The 19,239-nt window shown below is 38.5% G+C and overlaps 1 protein-coding gene across 3 annotated transcripts in view; it reads right to left on the bottom strand.

The window, feature by feature from the left end:
• The window catches only part of CREM (cAMP responsive element modulator), a 44,567-nt gene that overhangs the window by 19,989 nt on the left and 5,339 nt on the right, over window positions 1–19,239 (bottom strand). The window contains exons 2-5 of one of the 3 annotated variants that reach the window (XM_063125552.1): window positions 15,545–15,668; window positions 12,152–12,298; window positions 8,841–8,938; window positions 8,590–8,732 (exon numbers count right to left, since the gene is read on the bottom strand). In XM_063125552.1, coding sequence (XP_062981622.1) covers window positions 8,590–8,732; window positions 8,841–8,938; window positions 12,152–12,298; window positions 15,545–15,664 — 508 coding nt within the window. In that variant the 5' untranslated portion in view covers window positions 15,665–15,668. Of the gene's footprint in view, window positions 1–8,589; window positions 8,733–8,840; window positions 8,939–12,151; window positions 12,299–15,544; window positions 15,669–19,239 lie in introns of those variants that run through there. The other 2 variants (XM_063125560.1, XM_063125569.1) reach the window with 2 other exon arrangements.

The raw sequence follows: 19,239 nt of genomic DNA, 5'->3' as shown, positions 1-19,239 counted from the left end.
TTGCATTGCCACCACATATGTAAATACGTTCCTTTTTCCCCACAACCTCTCCAACAATTTGCTGAATGCTAATCGTTTATCTTATTCAATCTAACCGGGGTTAGGTACCACCTCCATAAAATTTTAAAATAATTCTCCTTTATTCTCACTGATAAACTTCTCAACACTCTTTGTTTCCATAGTCCCTCCCAGCTCTGTCGCCCTATTTGTATCTTCAAATCTGATTCCCAAACTATTTTCTCTGTATTTTCTCTAAACTCCTTCTCTAACAATAATTTATATATTTCACTCATTAATCCTTTTAAAACTATACTACCTCCTTTCCCTTTCTCCTTATTTACTACTAATTCTTCAAACTTCGTCATCTTTCTACACATTCTATTATCTTTAATCCACTTTTTATTCCATTGTTCTAATTGACCATATTCTAACCAAGATAATTTTTTCTCCTTTAACAAATTTTCCATATCCTCTCTTGTTTTTATATCTCTTAACCAATCCTTTAATTTTATTTTATTTTTCTCTTTTAATATTTTATATAATCTACCCTTTAGATCCTCTGGGAAATTCTTTAACATTATTATCGGTGCTAAGGGAGAGTTGCTCGGAAGCAACTTCCCTTTAAATTTACTCCAAATTTCCCATTGAGTCCTCAAGAGTGGATTATCTATACTTCCAACCCACTTTCTCCCTCCATCTTTAAAGAAAACATTATCCAAATTCATCTCTACATTACTTATAGTTTTTTCTTCCATCCAATATAAATCTCCTACTCCTATAATTGCTTCTACAATGTGTCTTAATCTATTTGCTACATAGTATAATTTTATATTTGGGAGACCCAATCCACCCTTTTTTTGGCTTAGATACCAATTATTTTTATTCACCCTTGCCCTCTTTTCTCCATTACAATATTTATTAATAATATTTTGCCAACTTTTTATCTCGGTTTCTGATATTTTTATTGGTAACATCCTAAACACAAAATTAATTTTAGCTAATATCTTCATTTTTATTAAAGCTATTCTCCCAAACCAAGATAAATTTAATCTTTTATATTTCTCCAATTTCTCTAATACCTCCTTCTTTAACCTCGTTAAATTTTCCCGTTCAAGATTCTCTAAATTTTTTTGTAATTTTAATTCCCAAATATTTAATCTCCTCCTTAACTTTCAATTCTATTCCCTTATGTTCCCAATCTTTTTCTTCCTTCTTAGCATAGTTAAACAACATCATCTCTGATTTAGACCAATTTATTTTTAACCCTGTAATTTCCTCAAATTCCCTCAACTGATATTTAATTCTTTCTAATTTTCTTAAAGGGTTCTTAATGGTCAATAAAGTATCATCTGCGAACATGTTTAACTTTATTTCCCTTATCTCTCCAATTCCTTCTAACTCTTCATCCTCCCTTAGTGCCTTCGCCAAAACTTCCATAACCATTACAAACAGGACCGGCGAGAGCGGACATCCTTGTCTTGTTCCTCTGGCTAGTCGTATCTTTTCAGTGAGTCCGTCATTTACCACCACTACCGCTGTATTTTGGGAATATAACTGTTCTATTACACTTTTAAATTTATTTCCAAATCCCAGTTTATCTATAATAATCTTTAATGCCTGCCAGCTCACACAATCAAAAGCTTTAAAAATGTCCAATGCCATAATACCTGCCTTAATATTTGCTTTTTTTATTACATTTATTACATTTAAGACTCTTCCCACTAAATTATGCATCTGCCTTCCTGCTACAAACCCACATTGATCTGCTCCTATATATTCTGATATAAATTTATTTAGCCGTTTAGCCATAATAGATGTGAAAATTTTAGCATCCTGATTTATTAACGAAATAGGTCTATAGGAATCGGGATTAGTCAAGTCTTTATCTGGTTTTGGGATCAGAATTATCAATGAATGTTCCCATGATTCAGGTATCTTCTCTCCTATTAGTATCCTATTAAAAGTTCCATTAATTTTGGAACTAAATAATCTTTGAAGACCTTATAATATTCTGATCCCAAACCATCTGCTCCCGGTGATTTACCAACTTTTAACTTATCAATGACCTCTTCGACTTCTCTTTGAGTTATTGCTTTCTCCATTAACTCCTTATATTCTAATTTTATTCCCTTCTTTATAAACCTTCCAATGTACTCCTCCACCTTTTCTTGTTGAATTTCTTTACCCTTATACAATTCCTGATAAAATTCCTGAAAATTTTTTATTTTAGCTTTCATTGCATGACAATAATTCCCCCGGCTATCTTTCAACGTTTCTATCCCATTCCTCCCTTTTTCTTTTTGTGTGAGCTTGGCAAGCAACCTCGAATTCTTATTACTGTTTTCAAAATATTCCCTTTTCATATACATTAGATTCTTTTGAACCTCCTCTATATTTAAATTTTCTAATTGTTTCTTCTTAGCTTGTATTTCCACTAGTTTATATTTATCTTTAACTCGCCAATATTTTTCCTCCAAATTTTTAATTTCTATCTCTAACTTTTCCTGCTCTGCACGTTGCTGTCTTTTTAAGCTACACGTTTCTCTAATACAGATTCCTCTTACTATAGCCTTCATGGTGTCCCAAACAACTGACCCAGCTGTTCCTCCCTTTTCATTAATTTCCCATGACTCCGACAGTTCCTTCTGAATTTTCTCTACCACTTTATTATATTTCAGTATTTTTGTGTTCAACTTCCATCTATATGCCTCTTTATAATTCTTCTTAACTGTAAATTCTAAACTTAACAAGGCATGATCAGTTACTTTTATTACCCCCATTTCCATTTTGCAGATCTTCGTTGCAAAATCTTTTGAGACAAATATATAATCTATCCTGGAGTATGTATGATGAACTGGGGAAAAGTATGAGAATCCAGGCCTGGTCCCATTGAGTAAACGCCACGAATCTAAGTAATCATTTTCTTTTACTAATTTATTCAATATAGTTATATTATTCCTCTTTTCAACATTAGTGGGATTAGACCTGTCCCCTCTATTATCCATAACCATATTAAAGTCCCCAGCTAATATAACATACCCCTCCTTGAATTCTTCTATTTCTTTAAACAGCTTTATAAAAAACTCTCTATGTCTCTCATTTGGGGCATACACATTAATTAAAGTATAAACCTTTCCCTCAATTTTACCTTTTAACATAAGATATCTGCCATTGTCATCCTTTTTTATTTCTTCTAATATAAACCCACTTTTTTTTGAAATCAAAGTGGCCACTCCATTTTTTTTGATGTCCCTAATGACTTTTCATAATAAGCTAACCACTTTAATTTTATCATATTCAAATTCTCGGAGCCTTGGTGTGTCTCTTGGACCATTATAATATCTGATCCCTCTTTATTAAACATTTGTTCTATTCTCTTCCTTTTCACGACTGCCCCCAGACCTTTAACATTGAGTGTTGATACTTTTATCTTTTTATCCATAATCACCCTTTTGAAATCTCTTCCGATCCCTTGTGCTCAGCAACTCAAATTTACTTACATAAAAACACAAACTCAATACAAAAAACCCCCACCCTCCTACCCCAACCCCTCCCCTCCTACCTTCCCCCCCTCCCCACCCCCCCCACTCTAATCCCCCCCATATCCCCGTGAGTCTAATACTCCAGCCATCTACTTTAAAGGGGGGGGAGGCAGTGCTGCGCCTGGCCGGCAAGTCTCTATATTGGCATTTCTATTTGCAATTATCTCAAAACATAATTAACAATTCTTTTACTCCCCAGATGTCCCAGCCTCGTTCTCTCTCCCACCCACTCCAGCCCCATTTGCTTCCCCATCCAGACCCAGCCTCTTCAGCAACTCTTTACCTTGATCCAATGAGGTTACTCTGTGTTCCCTCCTCCCATATGTAAATCTTAAGAAAACCGGGTAACCCCATGCATAAGGAATTTTGTTCTGCATTAACATTCCAGTTATTGGTTTAATACTCCGTCTCCAATTTAATGTATGTTGAGAAAGATCATTATAAATTTGCACTGCTTTGCCTTTATATTGTAACTGGGCCATAGATCTCAATTCTTTCATAATTTGCTCTTTTTTATAATAGTTACCAAATTTCACCAAAATGTCTCTAGTCCCTTTGTAGTTTTGCCCCCCCACACGGTGGACTCGGTCCAGATCCGATCCGTCTATTGGTATGTCAGGCATCAGCTCTTTGAACCAATTCAGAATGATTTCTCTAAGATCTTCTCCTTGTATCTGCTTCAGCTGCTTTATTCGAATCGAAGATCTACGAGATTGATCCTCCAAGGCAATCAGTCTTAATTCCCACTCCTTAAATTGAATATTAGTTGATTTTTCAAAAGCCTCTTGCTTCTTCTGGTCCAATTCCGCTTTTGCCTCTATCTCTTTGATCTTATCCGAATTTTCTTCCATCTTATCCGCAAGAACACGCATTTGTTGTCTAAATTCATTCATTTGCTGATCCATTTTTTAAAAAATGATGATATTATTCTCTATTATAACTGCCTTAATTTCCGCCAAAGAGGGAGGGTTACTGTCAATTGCTTTTCCCCCTTCAGCCATGTTTTTTTCTTTATTTGGTACTGTATCCAAAGAAACTGGGTCTATAACTTCGTCTTCCTGCTCTGTTCCAGGGGCTGTATCTTCCAGGTGGGAGAGGTGGGTTAAATTATGGTTTGAAGGTTTCTTTTTTTGTATATTAAGCTTTTCCCACTTCTTGATCTTTCTTTTAATGTTGGACATAGGACCCTTCTGAGTAGGGCATAAATCTTAGAGTCCAGCTCACTTCCTTAGCAACTTTTACTGGCTTCTCTTCTATGTGCCAAACACACTACCTTCTTCACGAGGGGGGGGGAAATATATTCAGTTCACAACAGCATTCACTAGAGGGGATCAGATCCAATCATTCACAGTCTCTCAATATCCCACATCTCCCTCACAGAATGCTGTTTCTTCCACCCCTTCACCCCCCCTTCTCGCCACACAGCAAACAGCTTCCACTTTACAAAGATTACAGCAAACAGCTTCCACTTTACAAAGCCAGTATTTCAGTCTTTCCCACTTAAGATAAAGGATGAAAGGTGAGGATCGCTATAAATCAAATCAGCGTCTAACAAGCATAAATTCTTTCTTTTCAAACTGCGACACCAATCGTAAGTTACTTTCGCTTTCGCCGCTGCAGCTTATAAAGACATTCCGTCAAGCTCACCTCATCTCATCGGCTCTTCTCAACACTTTCCAGCTCCGATAGCTTTTATAATCATTTTTCTGTCGTTTGCGCAAAGATTTATGCCCATTAAAAGAGAGATAATTGCTTTTTCCGGCAAAAGCCGCTCAGAGCCTCAGAAGAAACCTGCCATCACCATGGCTGCCAAGCTCCGCCCCCCCCAACACTGGATTGTTGAGGGAGAAATAACCAAGGGTTTTAATCCATGGTATGTTGTTGGGTTAAAACTCTGGGTTGTATCTTCCTCAACAACCCACAATTCTGTGTTTAGACATCATGGCAGAACACTTACTCACTTGCTCTCATGTGGTCATGACTATCCCATGGTTTAAACTACCCATGGGAGTTGTGATGTGCAAACCGCTACTCTATTGTAAGAAATTGGGTATAAGATCAAAGTAAACCTCCAATGTTAACTCAGAAAATTAGAGTATCTCAACTACCTGAAGTTTAAGAAAAACTGATGTGGTATGTGCTACCACTTTTGGAATTAGAATATAGTCCAATGCAACTCAGGATTGATCTGAGGCTTTTTAAAAAATAAATAAAGTAAGAATTGTAGTAGACAGTGGAGCAACATTTCCCAAACTCCTGAGAATTGAGCAAAACTGGAGTAGTTACTCTGAAAGTTTCCACTATATAGACTGTCCTGCTAGTTGTACTGGCTCTTCTTTGTTTTGTTATTTCTTATTGACATTTATGAATCGTTTATCAACTAGTCCTCAGGCAACATAGAAATTAAACACAACCTAAAAATTTAAAACAAACCATATAAAAAACTATAAAGCAATAATACACCAGCACAGATAATAAAAGCTTAAGGAGTCTGTAAGTTAGAATGGAATTTCCTCATCATAAAAGTTGTAAATGCCTATCACATTGTCAGCCATAAGAATTTTTACTGGTAGTCAAAACAGCATGAATACTTTTTCTGCTACAGAAGATTCTGGGGCCAGAACAGGACAGTGTGGTCAAGACTGAGCCAGTGTGGGTCTATAAATATATGCCTGTAAATATGTGTGAATCCTAAAAGGAGATGGGAGGGACAAGGTAGGAGGAGAAAGGAGATGATTTGGCAGACAGCAGAGGAAGAGAAAGCCATGGCTGCCGGGCGGGTAAGAAGGAAAACAGACACAGCAGGTGAGGGGAGAAGGGAGACAGACATGGCACACTGTCACACGGATTATTTTTTGCCAACATGGCTCCCACTTGAAAAATAGTGACCACTGCTCTACACACACACTTATTGAACACACGGAGATCGGGAGTGAGACCAACATGTGCAATTCAACGTTTGCACAGGACTGTCATTAAGCTATTGTAATAAAAAATGGGAGTCTATGAATTAGCTTAAAATATAAGCCAAAAGTCAGAAGAACACAGATTAAAAAACATTAAGCAAAGCCAAAGCAAGGGGAATCGGAAAACAAGTTTTAAGTGTGGAGAGTTGATTTTTTGTTTTGTTTTGCAAAATGATTCTTTTTAGATCATTCTAGTATGGGTTGAAGAAGACAGGATCAAAATTAATTTCAAAATGAAATGTTAGCTGTACAATAAATCTCATGAAAACATCAGATGTCCAGAAAAAAATTGTTTATGCAAGTATCAAATCGGATCTCATTCAAGAGAAGAGCCTTTTTGATGAGGAATTTATAGCTCTTGAATACTGTGGGAAGTGTTACTAAGGTAACCAACTTAAGGCTGTGGCAAAAGACAGAATAAAAAATACCTCAAATACAATCAATCAATAACATTTTGGAGGAAAATTTAATTGTATTTCCAAGGATTAATTATGAAAAACATTTCCAAAGGGCAGGTGTTCCAGAAACACTTAAATTATCTAACAGTATAATTAAATACATGTCTACTCAGAAGTCAGTGAGCACAGGATTGCACTGCAAATCTTGTAGATCTGAGGACAAATATCCCCAATTTGAAAGTTTACACTTTTTATTTTCTAGTTTGGGGCTCATACTCCAGCTTAGATATAGATCCTCATTTGAACATAACAACAAGCCAGAGTATGGGCTAAATATGGGTTATTGCAGAATCATGGGTTGCCATCACAATACCTGCACTATGGTTTAACTATGGGTTGTTCACCACAAACAACCCATGATTCAATGACAACCCATGATTCAATGATAACCCATACTCAACCCATGGTGGTTTCTTTACCCCACCCTGCATGTGCCACTCAGGTGCCCACCATTTCTCTAATTACCCTTGCCACAGCATGGGTTGCCATGTCATCTGAACCAAGCGAGTTGCATGGTAGGGGTGGCTTAGAAGCCTCTACACAAGCCACAGCTTGTTGTAGGGGTTACAGTGTGCTTTGGAAGCCACTCCAACACACACCACACCAGGTTTGGATGACATGGCAATCTGCATTGAAGTGAGGTTAATTAGGGAAATGGTGGGTGCAAATGGTGCACGTGCAAGGCAAGGAAAATAAGCTTTTATTCCTATACTAATCATCTAAACCCAGTCTTTGTGCCATGATATGTTAGATTACAAAATACAAATTTTAAGAGTCAGGAACAACATGATGGAAGATAAACTACATTGCATACTACATGTGCAATTACCAAACATGAATTAGTTACTGACAAACAATGGATTTAACAGTATTAATAATTTATTTTCCATCACAAATCTTTGTTTATATTTTACATTGAATATATGAGAATTTTTGTTATAGATATATACAACCCCTAGCTATGCTTTTTCCATTCAGAGTCAAATTAGAGGATTCTCCACCACAAAATAGAACAATAAAACCTAGAATCCTGGTCATTCTATACACAACCCAGGGGACACAGTCAAGTGGGAACAACTTCTGTACAGGCACCTTACAATTATCAGGACTTGAGGTGCAGCCTCCTTCAAACACTATTCACTTCAATGGTAATTGATTCCCAGTGAATTGTACACAGCAGCCTAATCCTGAATGAATTAAAAGGCCCTTACAAAAAAAAGCATTTCATTCTATATGTCAGTGTTATACTTAAGGGGAAGAAATGCAGGCTGCTTACCTGTAACTGTAGTTCTTCGAGTGGTCATCTATGCATTCATACATATGGGCTTTGCGCCCATATGTGTGATGCATAGAGACCACGAAGAAGAACTGTACAAACTTCTTTGTGCACCTTAGCTTTTAATTATGTAATGAAGCCTATGTTTTTTGCTTATTAGATTGTTATAAGTCCAGATAAGAGAGCTGTACATGACCTCAATCAAAATAAATGCAAGTTTCAATGGAGAATTTTCTTGTCCTTTTTCCTCTGACTCTCCAATAGCTTTATTTTATTAAGTTTGAAATTTGCATTTTTCTTTTAAGAATAACAGTCAAATAACCTGTCTGATATTATGGAATACATACTGTACTGCCCGGTGCTAGTCTGATAAAGGCTGGTTGGCACTGCCATGGCGGGGATGCCAGAGGGCGCTCCTTCTTCCTCTGGCTTTCCTTCTTCAATCTTAGTGACACCAGGTGCATCAGAAGAAAGTTCATTCAGAATTTTTCTGACACAAATAAATACATACACATTTAAAGAAGCTCATCCATGAAAAGAAAGAGTGACTCATCAAAACATAAAGCAAAAACTGATATTACACCAAAGTATAGCTTACCGATACGAAGGCCTCCTCGAAAGTAACTCCCTCCGCTTCTGAGAATCAATTACAACCTCGGAATCTGTAGACTCATCTGCACTTGTAGCTGATGCTACCTAAAATAAGAATTTTTCCTTTTAGAATCAACTCAGCCAAGAACGTTCGTAGCATTTATATGCAAGTTTTTACATCACAAATGAGTTGCAACTCTAGAAGTTTTTCTGTCTAGAACTTGGCACAGCTGCCATCGCAACTGCCACACGAACTCCAGGTTTCTAGCGCAGAATCTAATACCAGCAGTATCACAGGATTGTGATATTTGGTAAATTTACCAGTGTTTTGAAAATCATAAGCAGTAGTGTTTAAGAATATACACAGAATTTTTATAATCTGAACTTTCATTCTGAAATAAGCTCATGGCTGCAAATCCAATGGCTCCAACATAAACAGGGCATTCTACCCATGGAGTGACTTCCCATTCTTGCCATAAGAGCAAAAGAATAGCGCATATACAGAGCTATCCATTTTCCTACACACAAAAATAAGACTCTGGTATATAGTGCAGCTTGCTAGATTAGGGTGACCACATGGAAAGGAGGACCGAGCTCCTGTGTCTTTAACAGTTGTATAGAAAAGGGAACTTCAGCCGGTGTCATTTGTACGCATGCAGCACCTGGTGAAATCCGCTCTTCATCACAACAGTTAAAAGCGGCAGGAGCCCTGTCCTCTTTTGTATCTGGTCAAAACACAGATGTGGCATAGTCACTGCATATGATAGGGGATGACAAAAAACAGGAAAAGCAAATAACACAAGAAAAGCCTTTGCAGATGGAAACGGATTTTTCAAGGAAACAAAATATAAAGAGTGGCAAGCACGTCTATAAGAAGGACAGATCCATGTGTAACAATATAATGACATGAGTGGGAGAATGGAACAAAAGGGGACAAGTAGCAGAACAGCTTCCATGGAATGGAATTGGAGAGCAGGGGAAGAGAGATGGACAAAAATATAGTCGGAGCATAATGGCCGAGAGCTTAAACACCAGAATTTGAAGTAGATGTAGAAAGTAACAAGAACCTAGGAGACAGACTTCAATCAAAGACCATTTTGTGGCAGAGGCATTCTCAGCTGGCTGGAGAAGAGAGAAGTTCCACAAGAAAAATCGTAATTACATTGATTACAGAAATCAATGGCTTTTAAATAGAAGATGTATAAATGAACACAGGAGAGAAACAAGTGACAGGACAAGAACAACTTTAGTTAAAACCCATGTCTGGGTTCAGACGACACAATAACCCATGATCGGTTATATAATCGGGAACCCAACCATGGGTTATCGTGTGGTGTGGTGGGATTATTTTTAATCCACGGTCATTTATTTTGCCAAAATAACCCACACAAATAGCCAGTGATATGTAGAATGGGTTATTTAATCCACTGTTGGTTATTGTGTTGTGTGGAAGGCGCCGTTTATTTATTTATTTATTACATTTTTATACCACCCAATAGCCAAAGGTCTCTGGGCGGTTCACAAAAATTAAAACCATGAAGAGCATAAAAACAACCAACAAATTTAAAACACACATACAAAATTCAATATAAAAACCACAACCAGAATAAAACCACACAGCAAAAATTTAAATAGGTTAAAATATGAGATTAAAACAGCAAAGTTTAAATTTAAGTTAAATTAGGTGTTAAAATACTGAGAAAATAAAATTTAAAATAAAAATAAAATAGCCGTTAGTTATTTTCATTGGCTAGAGTCGCCAGGCAAGAGTGGTTAAAGTAGCGGCTGCCACTCTACTTGAGCGGCAAGGGATAATGGGATACAAGCGGGAGGACTGAGAAGAGGGAGGGCAGGGGACAAGATAACACATCAGGCCATAACACAGGAGTTTTTAACTGTTTTGGGCCCGTGGACACATTTGGACTTTTGAAAGTGTGTCATGGGCACTCTCACAAAGTGGCTGCCATGACGGCTTTCCCATTCACAAAATGGCTGCATTGGTTGGTGTGATCAATCATAAAACACCCATTACCCAGAGGGCAAATTGGTGAGGCTAAAATAGAAGAGAGCTTCGGCTTTGGGGCAGTATAGAAATGTAATAAATAAATAAACCTAAGTATAAAACAGAAGTGGGGTCTGAATTCACACACAGGCAAGACACCCATCTATACCACACATTCATACACTCCAAAAACCCAAACCCTGGCAAAACACATATTCACAGCTCCAGATAAAACACACATACACCGAACACAAACAACGCAAGCAAAACACACAACACCCACAACACAGATGAAACATATCACACCAACAAATCCAGGCAAAACACACTGCACCAAAAACAAACAAGCTAACATACAGCCCACACACAACCCACAAGTAAAACACCTCACATTATTCCATGTCAACCCAACCCATAACATTCCCTACAACCCCTAGGTAATTCTTTTCTGGGTGGCTGGCAACCCAACGCTGGGCTGCAGACACTCACCATGTGGTGAGGAGTTGCCCATGCAAAAGCATGGAACTCCTTGCTTTTGAGGTTCACTTTTCCCCATGATCTTATTTAAGCCTTGACCATGTTGCCTGGAGTTACCAACATATGATCCGAGGTTGGACTAGTTCTCTTGGGGTGGTTTGTTAGGCCTTTCAAGAATTTGCTCCTTTGATTGCCTGAAGGATCATGTCAGGAATCATCCCCCTCCCTTGTCTGGGACCTGTGTATGGATTGACCTTCCCTTTTGTTCAGAACCATGAAAATGTCAACAGGGAAACCACATTGATGAGGATCTCATCACGGTAGTAGTGATTCTCTTTTGACAGTTCTGGAATTTCTTGGAACCTATAGCTACTGACCATCAGCTATGCGATTTCTGAAGTGTGTAAGCATTAAGCTTTTGCCACGGGATTTCCTGCAATAAATAAGTCTCATTGATTTGGGTGTCCCGTGTCAGTTTGCCAGAACATGTGCTTCTCTGAGGGACTGGGAAACCAGACAGCAGGTTTCCCACCCACTATATATGGATTAGTTTGCAATATTCCTAGAAGATCATCCATACCAAAAAAGAAGAAAAGAAGCACATGAAAAGGGGGGCATAAACATTAGACTAGTCTTCTATATAACTGTATACTCTGGCTTGAAGTAATCAGTCTTTAAGAAGCAAACAGAAAAAATGATATTAACATACTACTGTTGGCTAATAAACAAACTAGCAGAAGGATGTTCTTCTGTCCACTGCTGGTATAAAAAGAAGAAGTCCAATATATCAAGAGATGTTTAAGCAAGGCTTGGAACAAAATAATGGAGACACAACTAACCTGAACAGATTGCAACTGTGGTGACTGAATAACAGAAGGCTGCGTGGCTTGAATCACACCTTGTACGTGGACAGTTTGACCAGAAGGCAATTGCACTACAGTTACAGATGGAGATCCTCTTCCAGTTGTTGATCCCGCTACAGAAACCTATTGTATTAGTGAGAAATTTTATGAAGACATTAGCCAATCTAAGCATCTAGATCATGATCTAGCAAAGAAGTAATATAATCTCGATACTTTCACTTTGAAATATGTGCTGTTTTCTAATCAGGGGGGGATCTACACTACTGCTTTAAAGCGCTTTATAACAGTTTTGACAACTGTTGGGGCCCAGGACACACTGCATATACAGGTTTCAAAACGTTTTCAAAGCGCTTTAAAAGCAGTAGTGTAGATCCCCCCTGGTAAAAATTATTACTGCTTATACTGACAACTGAGATCCCTAAGAGCAGATGAAGTATCATTCATCAGCTCTGCTGCCCTATTCAGAACATAGCACATTGAGCACTGACACATCGGCATCCCAGTCAAAACAGGAAAGGCCTTTTTTGGTTCAACTGAAAATGTAATCGCACATATTGCATAACATGGGATGGGGACCTAACTTTGACCAAGATATAATGATTTTTATAGCACAGCTGAATTGCCTACTTGTACAAATTAATGATACAGTACTTGCTATTTTTCCTCACTGAAACCTTTCAACTGTGCATTAAAACCCCATTCCACAAAGGAAGACCGTAGGCCCATTTTACAGAAGAATAGAAGGTTGAGGACTTGCAACTTGCCAAACACCAGCTAGTGAGTTCACCATTTGATTCAATTTGAAACTGGATCTTCCCTGTCCTAGTCAAGTATTCCATCCACTGAAACACAAGGGCTATTCATGCATGAATGGTCCAAGCAGTTCTTTATACTACAGAGTGATGACAACGGCCATGATTATGATGTTATTATGTTAAGATATGAGATAAAATAAGCTCATGTCAGTGTGTCCAATATAAGGAACACAGCAAGCCATCTTCATTTTGGAACATTATGTAAGCATAGAAGACTGAGATACAGTTCGCAGGCCCTTCTCTTGTAACATAAAAGCACACTGAAAGCTACAAAAGCCATTTTTCAATTCAATAAAATGGCTGGGTTGTATCCTAGCCTATATGGTAATATCTGAAAATTTAGTAGGAATCTCCAAGGGATGCTGCTTTTCTTTCCATCAGCCCTTTTCTCTTAGATTTAGGATTTACATTGTTTCTCCATTTTGAAACTTCAAGCTAAAAAAAAATCAAAAGTATCCATGAGAGGCATTCATTTTCTTGCCTTTTAAAAACTGCAGTATTAGAAACTCCACCTTTTCCTATTGCCTACATTACTGAACTATTCCTCCATGCACAAACATTTACTAGATTACTCATGTGGGGATTGCAGCAGTTCTGGCAAAGCTGACGTCAATAATGAGGGAACCCGCTATGGCAGTAGCATTTGAATGCTTACACAGGCTCCCTATTACTGGAAGCAGACAATCTGCAGGACAATTTAGCAAACTCGGAAACAAAATTTTACAGCACTGAACAGATTAATGCCAGAAATGGGTTACACACATACACAAAACTCCTTTAAAGACAGTCTAGTTTAGATAGATAGGTATTATGCAGCTTTAACGGTGTAGGCTCAGGGTTCCAGGCTTGCTGATGTTTAACATTCAAAAGTGCATTTAATTCAACATAGACAATGTGAGTTTAGAGCTAGGTTGGTGCCTGTTCAAGACTAGAAAAGAATACAAGACCCAAAGACTGCATTATAAGCTTTAAAGGAATACATTGTAATACTATGCGTTGAATCATCCAGACTAAGTTAGTTGAACTTGGGCCTCATTGAAATAGTTTACAAGATTTATATATTGCATTTAATACAAGATTTATTTAATACATGTTAAGAATTCGAAGCCCTCTCTGTACATTATCCCAGCAATGCTTCCAACAGTATCATTATCCTGATAGTGTAGATTTGGGGCTGAACCCAAGAGTTTAATTCTACCAAGTCAAGTTCATGACTACGTAGATGAGACTTTAAAATAGGGTTTCTGGTTCACACTTAGTCAATAAACTATACTACTGTATTTCTTCAATTCGAAGACACACTTTTCCCCCCATATAAACATCTCTAAAAATGGGGTGCATCTTAGAATCGCGGGTGTGTCTTAGAGTGTTTTTTTCTGTTGGTGGTACTGAAATTAGTGTGCGTCTTACAATTGATGGTGTCTTACAATCGAAGAAATACGGTAGGTCCCAAGATTTGGCAAGCATAGAGACAAGTAATGAGTGTGTCTTACATCAGAGTTTGTGCTGCCTATGAAAGAATTAATGTTTATGGACAAAAAGCCTCCAGGACAAAAAGTCAGAAACATAACAGAAGGTAAGAATCCTTTTCTCAACTAGAGGCAGAGGTAGATTACAAACAGAAACAGCTTCTCCTCTAATAGCCCATATCTGACCTTCTTGTCCCCACCTCCGAAGTGAAATGCATTAAACATCTCAGCTTTAAAAGAAACGTATGGGGATGAAAAGGTTACATTCGCAATATACAAAAACATGATTGCCACAATCTAGCAAGGAACCCCCACATGGCACAGTTCTTTTCAAATGTCAGCTAACGATGGGGGAATAGCTACTTGCAGAGCTCTGTCAGCCTACACAAATGATGAAGACATGTACACATATGGTTCTGGATAGCAACCAGCTACCTGAATGGAGATCTCAATAAGTCATCATTTTACATGCAATGGATGCACTGTTAATCTAATAGTTTTAGAACTTCAGCTACTAGAAGGCACTAAAGCTATTGGTCATAGAAAATAACCAACTGTGTACGCAATGCAAGCCTGGCTACCATCCGTATAACTCAAAAGATTGACCAAAGTCCCAATAAAAGCTTGGCTTTTTCAGGGCAGAGCAAGCCAATGTTCTTAACACTGCAGACACAGTGCAGTGATAAGCCTTATCACTTTCAATGTTAAATCCCTCAAGTAATACAAGACAATAGGTACTCAAAAGTATGGCGAAGCAGTAGCATTTAGTTAAGATTTATTTTGAGTTTTCCCACTGTCCCTACAAGTAGCTCACAGCTGCATACACAGGATTATCCCATTTTATCCTCACAATAATTCTGAGATGTACATTAGGCTGAGTGATATGGCTGACTCAAAGCCATCCAGTGAGCTTCATAGAAAGATGGGGATATGAACCAATGTTTCCATGGTCCAAATCCCACACTTTATCCACTACATGACTGACTAGTGCACTGTAAGTCTGCCGGCAGGACTTGCATTATGCAACCTACCTACAGTATCTAGCTGTATAGTATTTTAGAAATACATACAACATTTCAAATTACCTGAGCTATAGTGGAGATCTGATTTTGGCCAGGTGGAGACTGTATATTAACAGAATCACTTTCTGCAAGAGAGTCTGAAGCATTTCCATCCTGTTGTGATTCACCTGTTTCCATGGTCATTTGTCTAAAAATGAGAGAGAAAAGCATAGCGAGCACGTGAAACAATTCACACCTCTATTCGTTCAGCTCTTCATTTTTGCCTTCTATTTAAAACGTTGCTACATTAAGTATGATACCACAGTGCCCCAGGTTTTATAGATCCAGAATAGGGTTTCCAGTGCATTTATCATCAGCTGAAAAACCAAGTGAAAGAACACCATCTTTTCTGCATAAGAAAGTTCTCCCCCATTCTTTACTCTCTGTAGGCAAGACCTCCTTGAGGTGCCATATTTTCAGGAAGAAATATCTTCTAGTGTGCAGAACAGGGTATTTCTATTGCTGGTGACTTAATTTTGAGATACTGTTCACAACCAGGTTCGCTGGGCTGCTTTTAGCATTGTTGTTGTTTTAAAAAATGTGTTCGCCCAAGCTTTTCCTCTTTGGTGTTGTTGTTTTTGAAACTTATTTTTTAAAATGTGTTGTATTGTTTGGGGGGTGGGTTGTGTGCCCCAACCTGGGTTTGGAAGTGTGTCAACCAGTTCTGAATGGGGTTACACTCCCCCTGAAAGACTGTATTCGCAGCTTTGGGTAGATTCTGGATCTGTCACTTCAAATGACAGCCCAGACAGATGTGATGGCCAGGAGTGCCTACTATCAGCTTAGGCTGTTACACCAGCTGTGCCCTTTCCTAGGGTTGGAAGACCTAAAGACAGTAGTGTAACCTCAAAGCTTGACTTCTGCAATGTGCTGTACATAGGGCTACCATTGTACCTAGTTCGGAAACTTCAACTAGCTCAAAATATTGCAGCCAGGTTGGTCACCGGGTACACTAGGGGTGACCATATTACACAAATTTTAAAATCATTCCTCTGGCTACCAATTAGTTTCCGGGCGAAGTACAAAGTGTTAGTTATTATCTTACCTGTGAGATCGCCTTCTCCCGTACAATCTGTCCCACACACTCAGGTCCTCTGGGGAGAATTTACCCCAGTCATCCAAAACTAGGCTGACAACTGTTACCCAGGGACCTTTTCTTCTGCCGCCCCCAGACTGTGGAATGGCCTGCCAGAAGAGATTTGTCAACAACACTCTTTCCAAGTTTAAGACAGCTATAAAGACTAGTCTCTTCCAGCAGGCCTACCCAGATGAATTTTAAACCTAAGAATTTTAAGATGTATTGTATTTTAAGATGGTTGTATTTTAATATTGTATCAGTTTTATATGCTCTTTTAATCAATTTTATGCATTTGATTTATATTGTATTGTTGAATTTAATGTTGTTCCCCTGCCTTGATCCAAAGGGAGAGGCGGGTAAGAAATAAATTTATTTATTATTAATTATTATTATTGATTTTAAGCACCTAAGTAGCATACAAACAGAGTTAAGATTTCTTATATATATAAAAGTCAGTGGTACTGTAAAGTACCCCCCAAATATTGGTAGGATATTATCACTGCATTAAGAATATTATTGCCTATGAGTTCCCATTATCTCCTGTAACCATACCACTGAATAGTTTACATCCATGCACGATAAAAGAACATAGAACTTTGGTTGCAAACTTATTTACTTCAGTGAAAATACTGTTGTCAAAAGACAACAGAGGCTTGGAGCCATAGGATATGAAGGATTTCCCCATCCATGACCATGGACAGATGTACAAGCCATGGAGGGGGAAATTTCCACTTGGATTTATTAATTTATATTTACTTTATTTATTAAAACATTTGTATCCCACCTTATATCACTGGGATCTCAGGGCGGCATACAGATAAAATCAGAACAATGTACACATGAATAATATACACAGCTAAAAAAAGTGTTAAATTGTTAACAAATTAAAACCAGTGGAATTTTTTTAAAAGAAATAAAAACAATTAAAACTATGTGTGACCATGGAGAATTTAGCCCTCAAAGGCTTTGGTAAAGAGCCATGTTTTAACTTGGTGCCAAAATGAAGCCAGGGTCGGCGCCAGTCATGCCTCCAAGGCAATTTTCCCAGCCACTGCAGTTGCTGTTGTGACCTTGGAAGAGGACAAGGAGGGAGGGAAGAGGGTCTGCTGGTGGGAAGGGAGAAGAGCCGCCATAGATCCACCACAAGCCTCTTGGCCTCTATCCCTGCCCCAGGTCAAGTAAGTGAAGCCCTCAAATAACAACAAAGGACAACAGAGAGACTGTCACCTCCTGAGCCGTCTGGCTGTTGCTGGCAGGAATTAAGATAGACTATCAAGCATCAGTCCGTCATCAATCTAAAATATAATTAAAAACGTAAATCCCTGCATTTTCAATGATGAAAAACTCACAATGGTCACAGGTATAGGGGTTCAGGTGCACCTAAAGGCACTTCCAGGTAGGTGAGAACATCACATCCAACCAAGATTGCAACAAGTATCTTGGGGGAAATGGAGGGTTTTTTTCCTTCCATGACAGTCATGGCCACATAAGACCAACCTGACTGCATAAGCAACTAAACTAGTGCCTTGGGTGACAAATGTTTTAGGAATGCCAATGAGGTAGAATACCATCTGAAAAGTGTGCCCCATGATCCCATGCAACATCATGCAGGATGCAGGGACACAACTCTTAGACGGTAGTGCTGAAATACCACACTAATATTAAATGTGTCTGTATCTCACGGTGTACTATTTTTTGCTCCAATCTACAACCTGTTGTACTCCAAGACAGCCTTTCCCAACCTGCTATCCTCCAGGTAGCATGGGGCAGGCTAGGCATTGTAGTCCAGCACAGCTGAAGGGCACAGGTTGGGGGGAGACTGCTCTAAAGTACCATACCTACCCCTTTCATCTCTAAGCTACAGTGTTCTCGCTAGCTCTCCTGCAGTGACTAGCCAAAGGCAGCTAAAACCAACGTTTAGGTGGGAAAAGAGGATCACGCAAAGGTATATTTTTGGTTTTGTACATATATGTTTTCCTTGGTCTGTCGGTTCCATTGGTTTTAAAGTATTCTAAAAGCCAAGGGCAGTAATAAAACACTTAGGGAAAAGGAAAGCATTCTATTATGCAGTCGGCACTGGGGTGAAAGGACTCAAGTGCATAATAATTCAGCTGGAAGCTATTCAGCCCTTGTTCCTCATAATGAAGGTCTTGCTCTCAGCCCCTCCCACCTATCAATGCAGGAGAGGGAAACCGCAGGTATGCTAGACCTTTTCACTTGGCAATATACAACTTCAACGTTGTTCAAACTAATTCACCCCCATCCTAGTTTTAGATCATCTCACATACTGTCAGGGCAATCCTCATTCATAGTGTATGACATAGTTATGCTGCTGACATGGCAGTTCATATGCAGGCTGTTATATTTTGCATTTCCATTTTAGAAAAATTCAAGGAAGCTCTGCCTCAGTTGTTTTCAACCTATAAAAAATACCGGCTTGCATGATTAGCTCAGTGCAAATTGTGAGGTTCAATCTCATGCTTGCAGAAAGCCATGAAAAACCCTCCTCATCCCAAGAATTTGCATGAAGGGCCAACCAATATGCAGAGCTGCAACACACTAGAGGTGGTTTTGATGGGTTTCTCATTCCTACAGCCCTAAAAAAAAATTAAAAATCAATCGTACTAAATATATACTAGAT

Source organism: Elgaria multicarinata, chromosome 1 (assembly GCF_023053635.1).
Source record: "Elgaria multicarinata webbii isolate HBS135686 ecotype San Diego chromosome 1, rElgMul1.1.pri, whole genome shotgun sequence".
NCBI classification, from domain to species: domain Eukaryota; kingdom Metazoa; phylum Chordata; class Lepidosauria; order Squamata; family Anguidae; genus Elgaria; species Elgaria multicarinata.
This window is presented reverse-complemented; position numbering and strand designations above follow the sequence as displayed.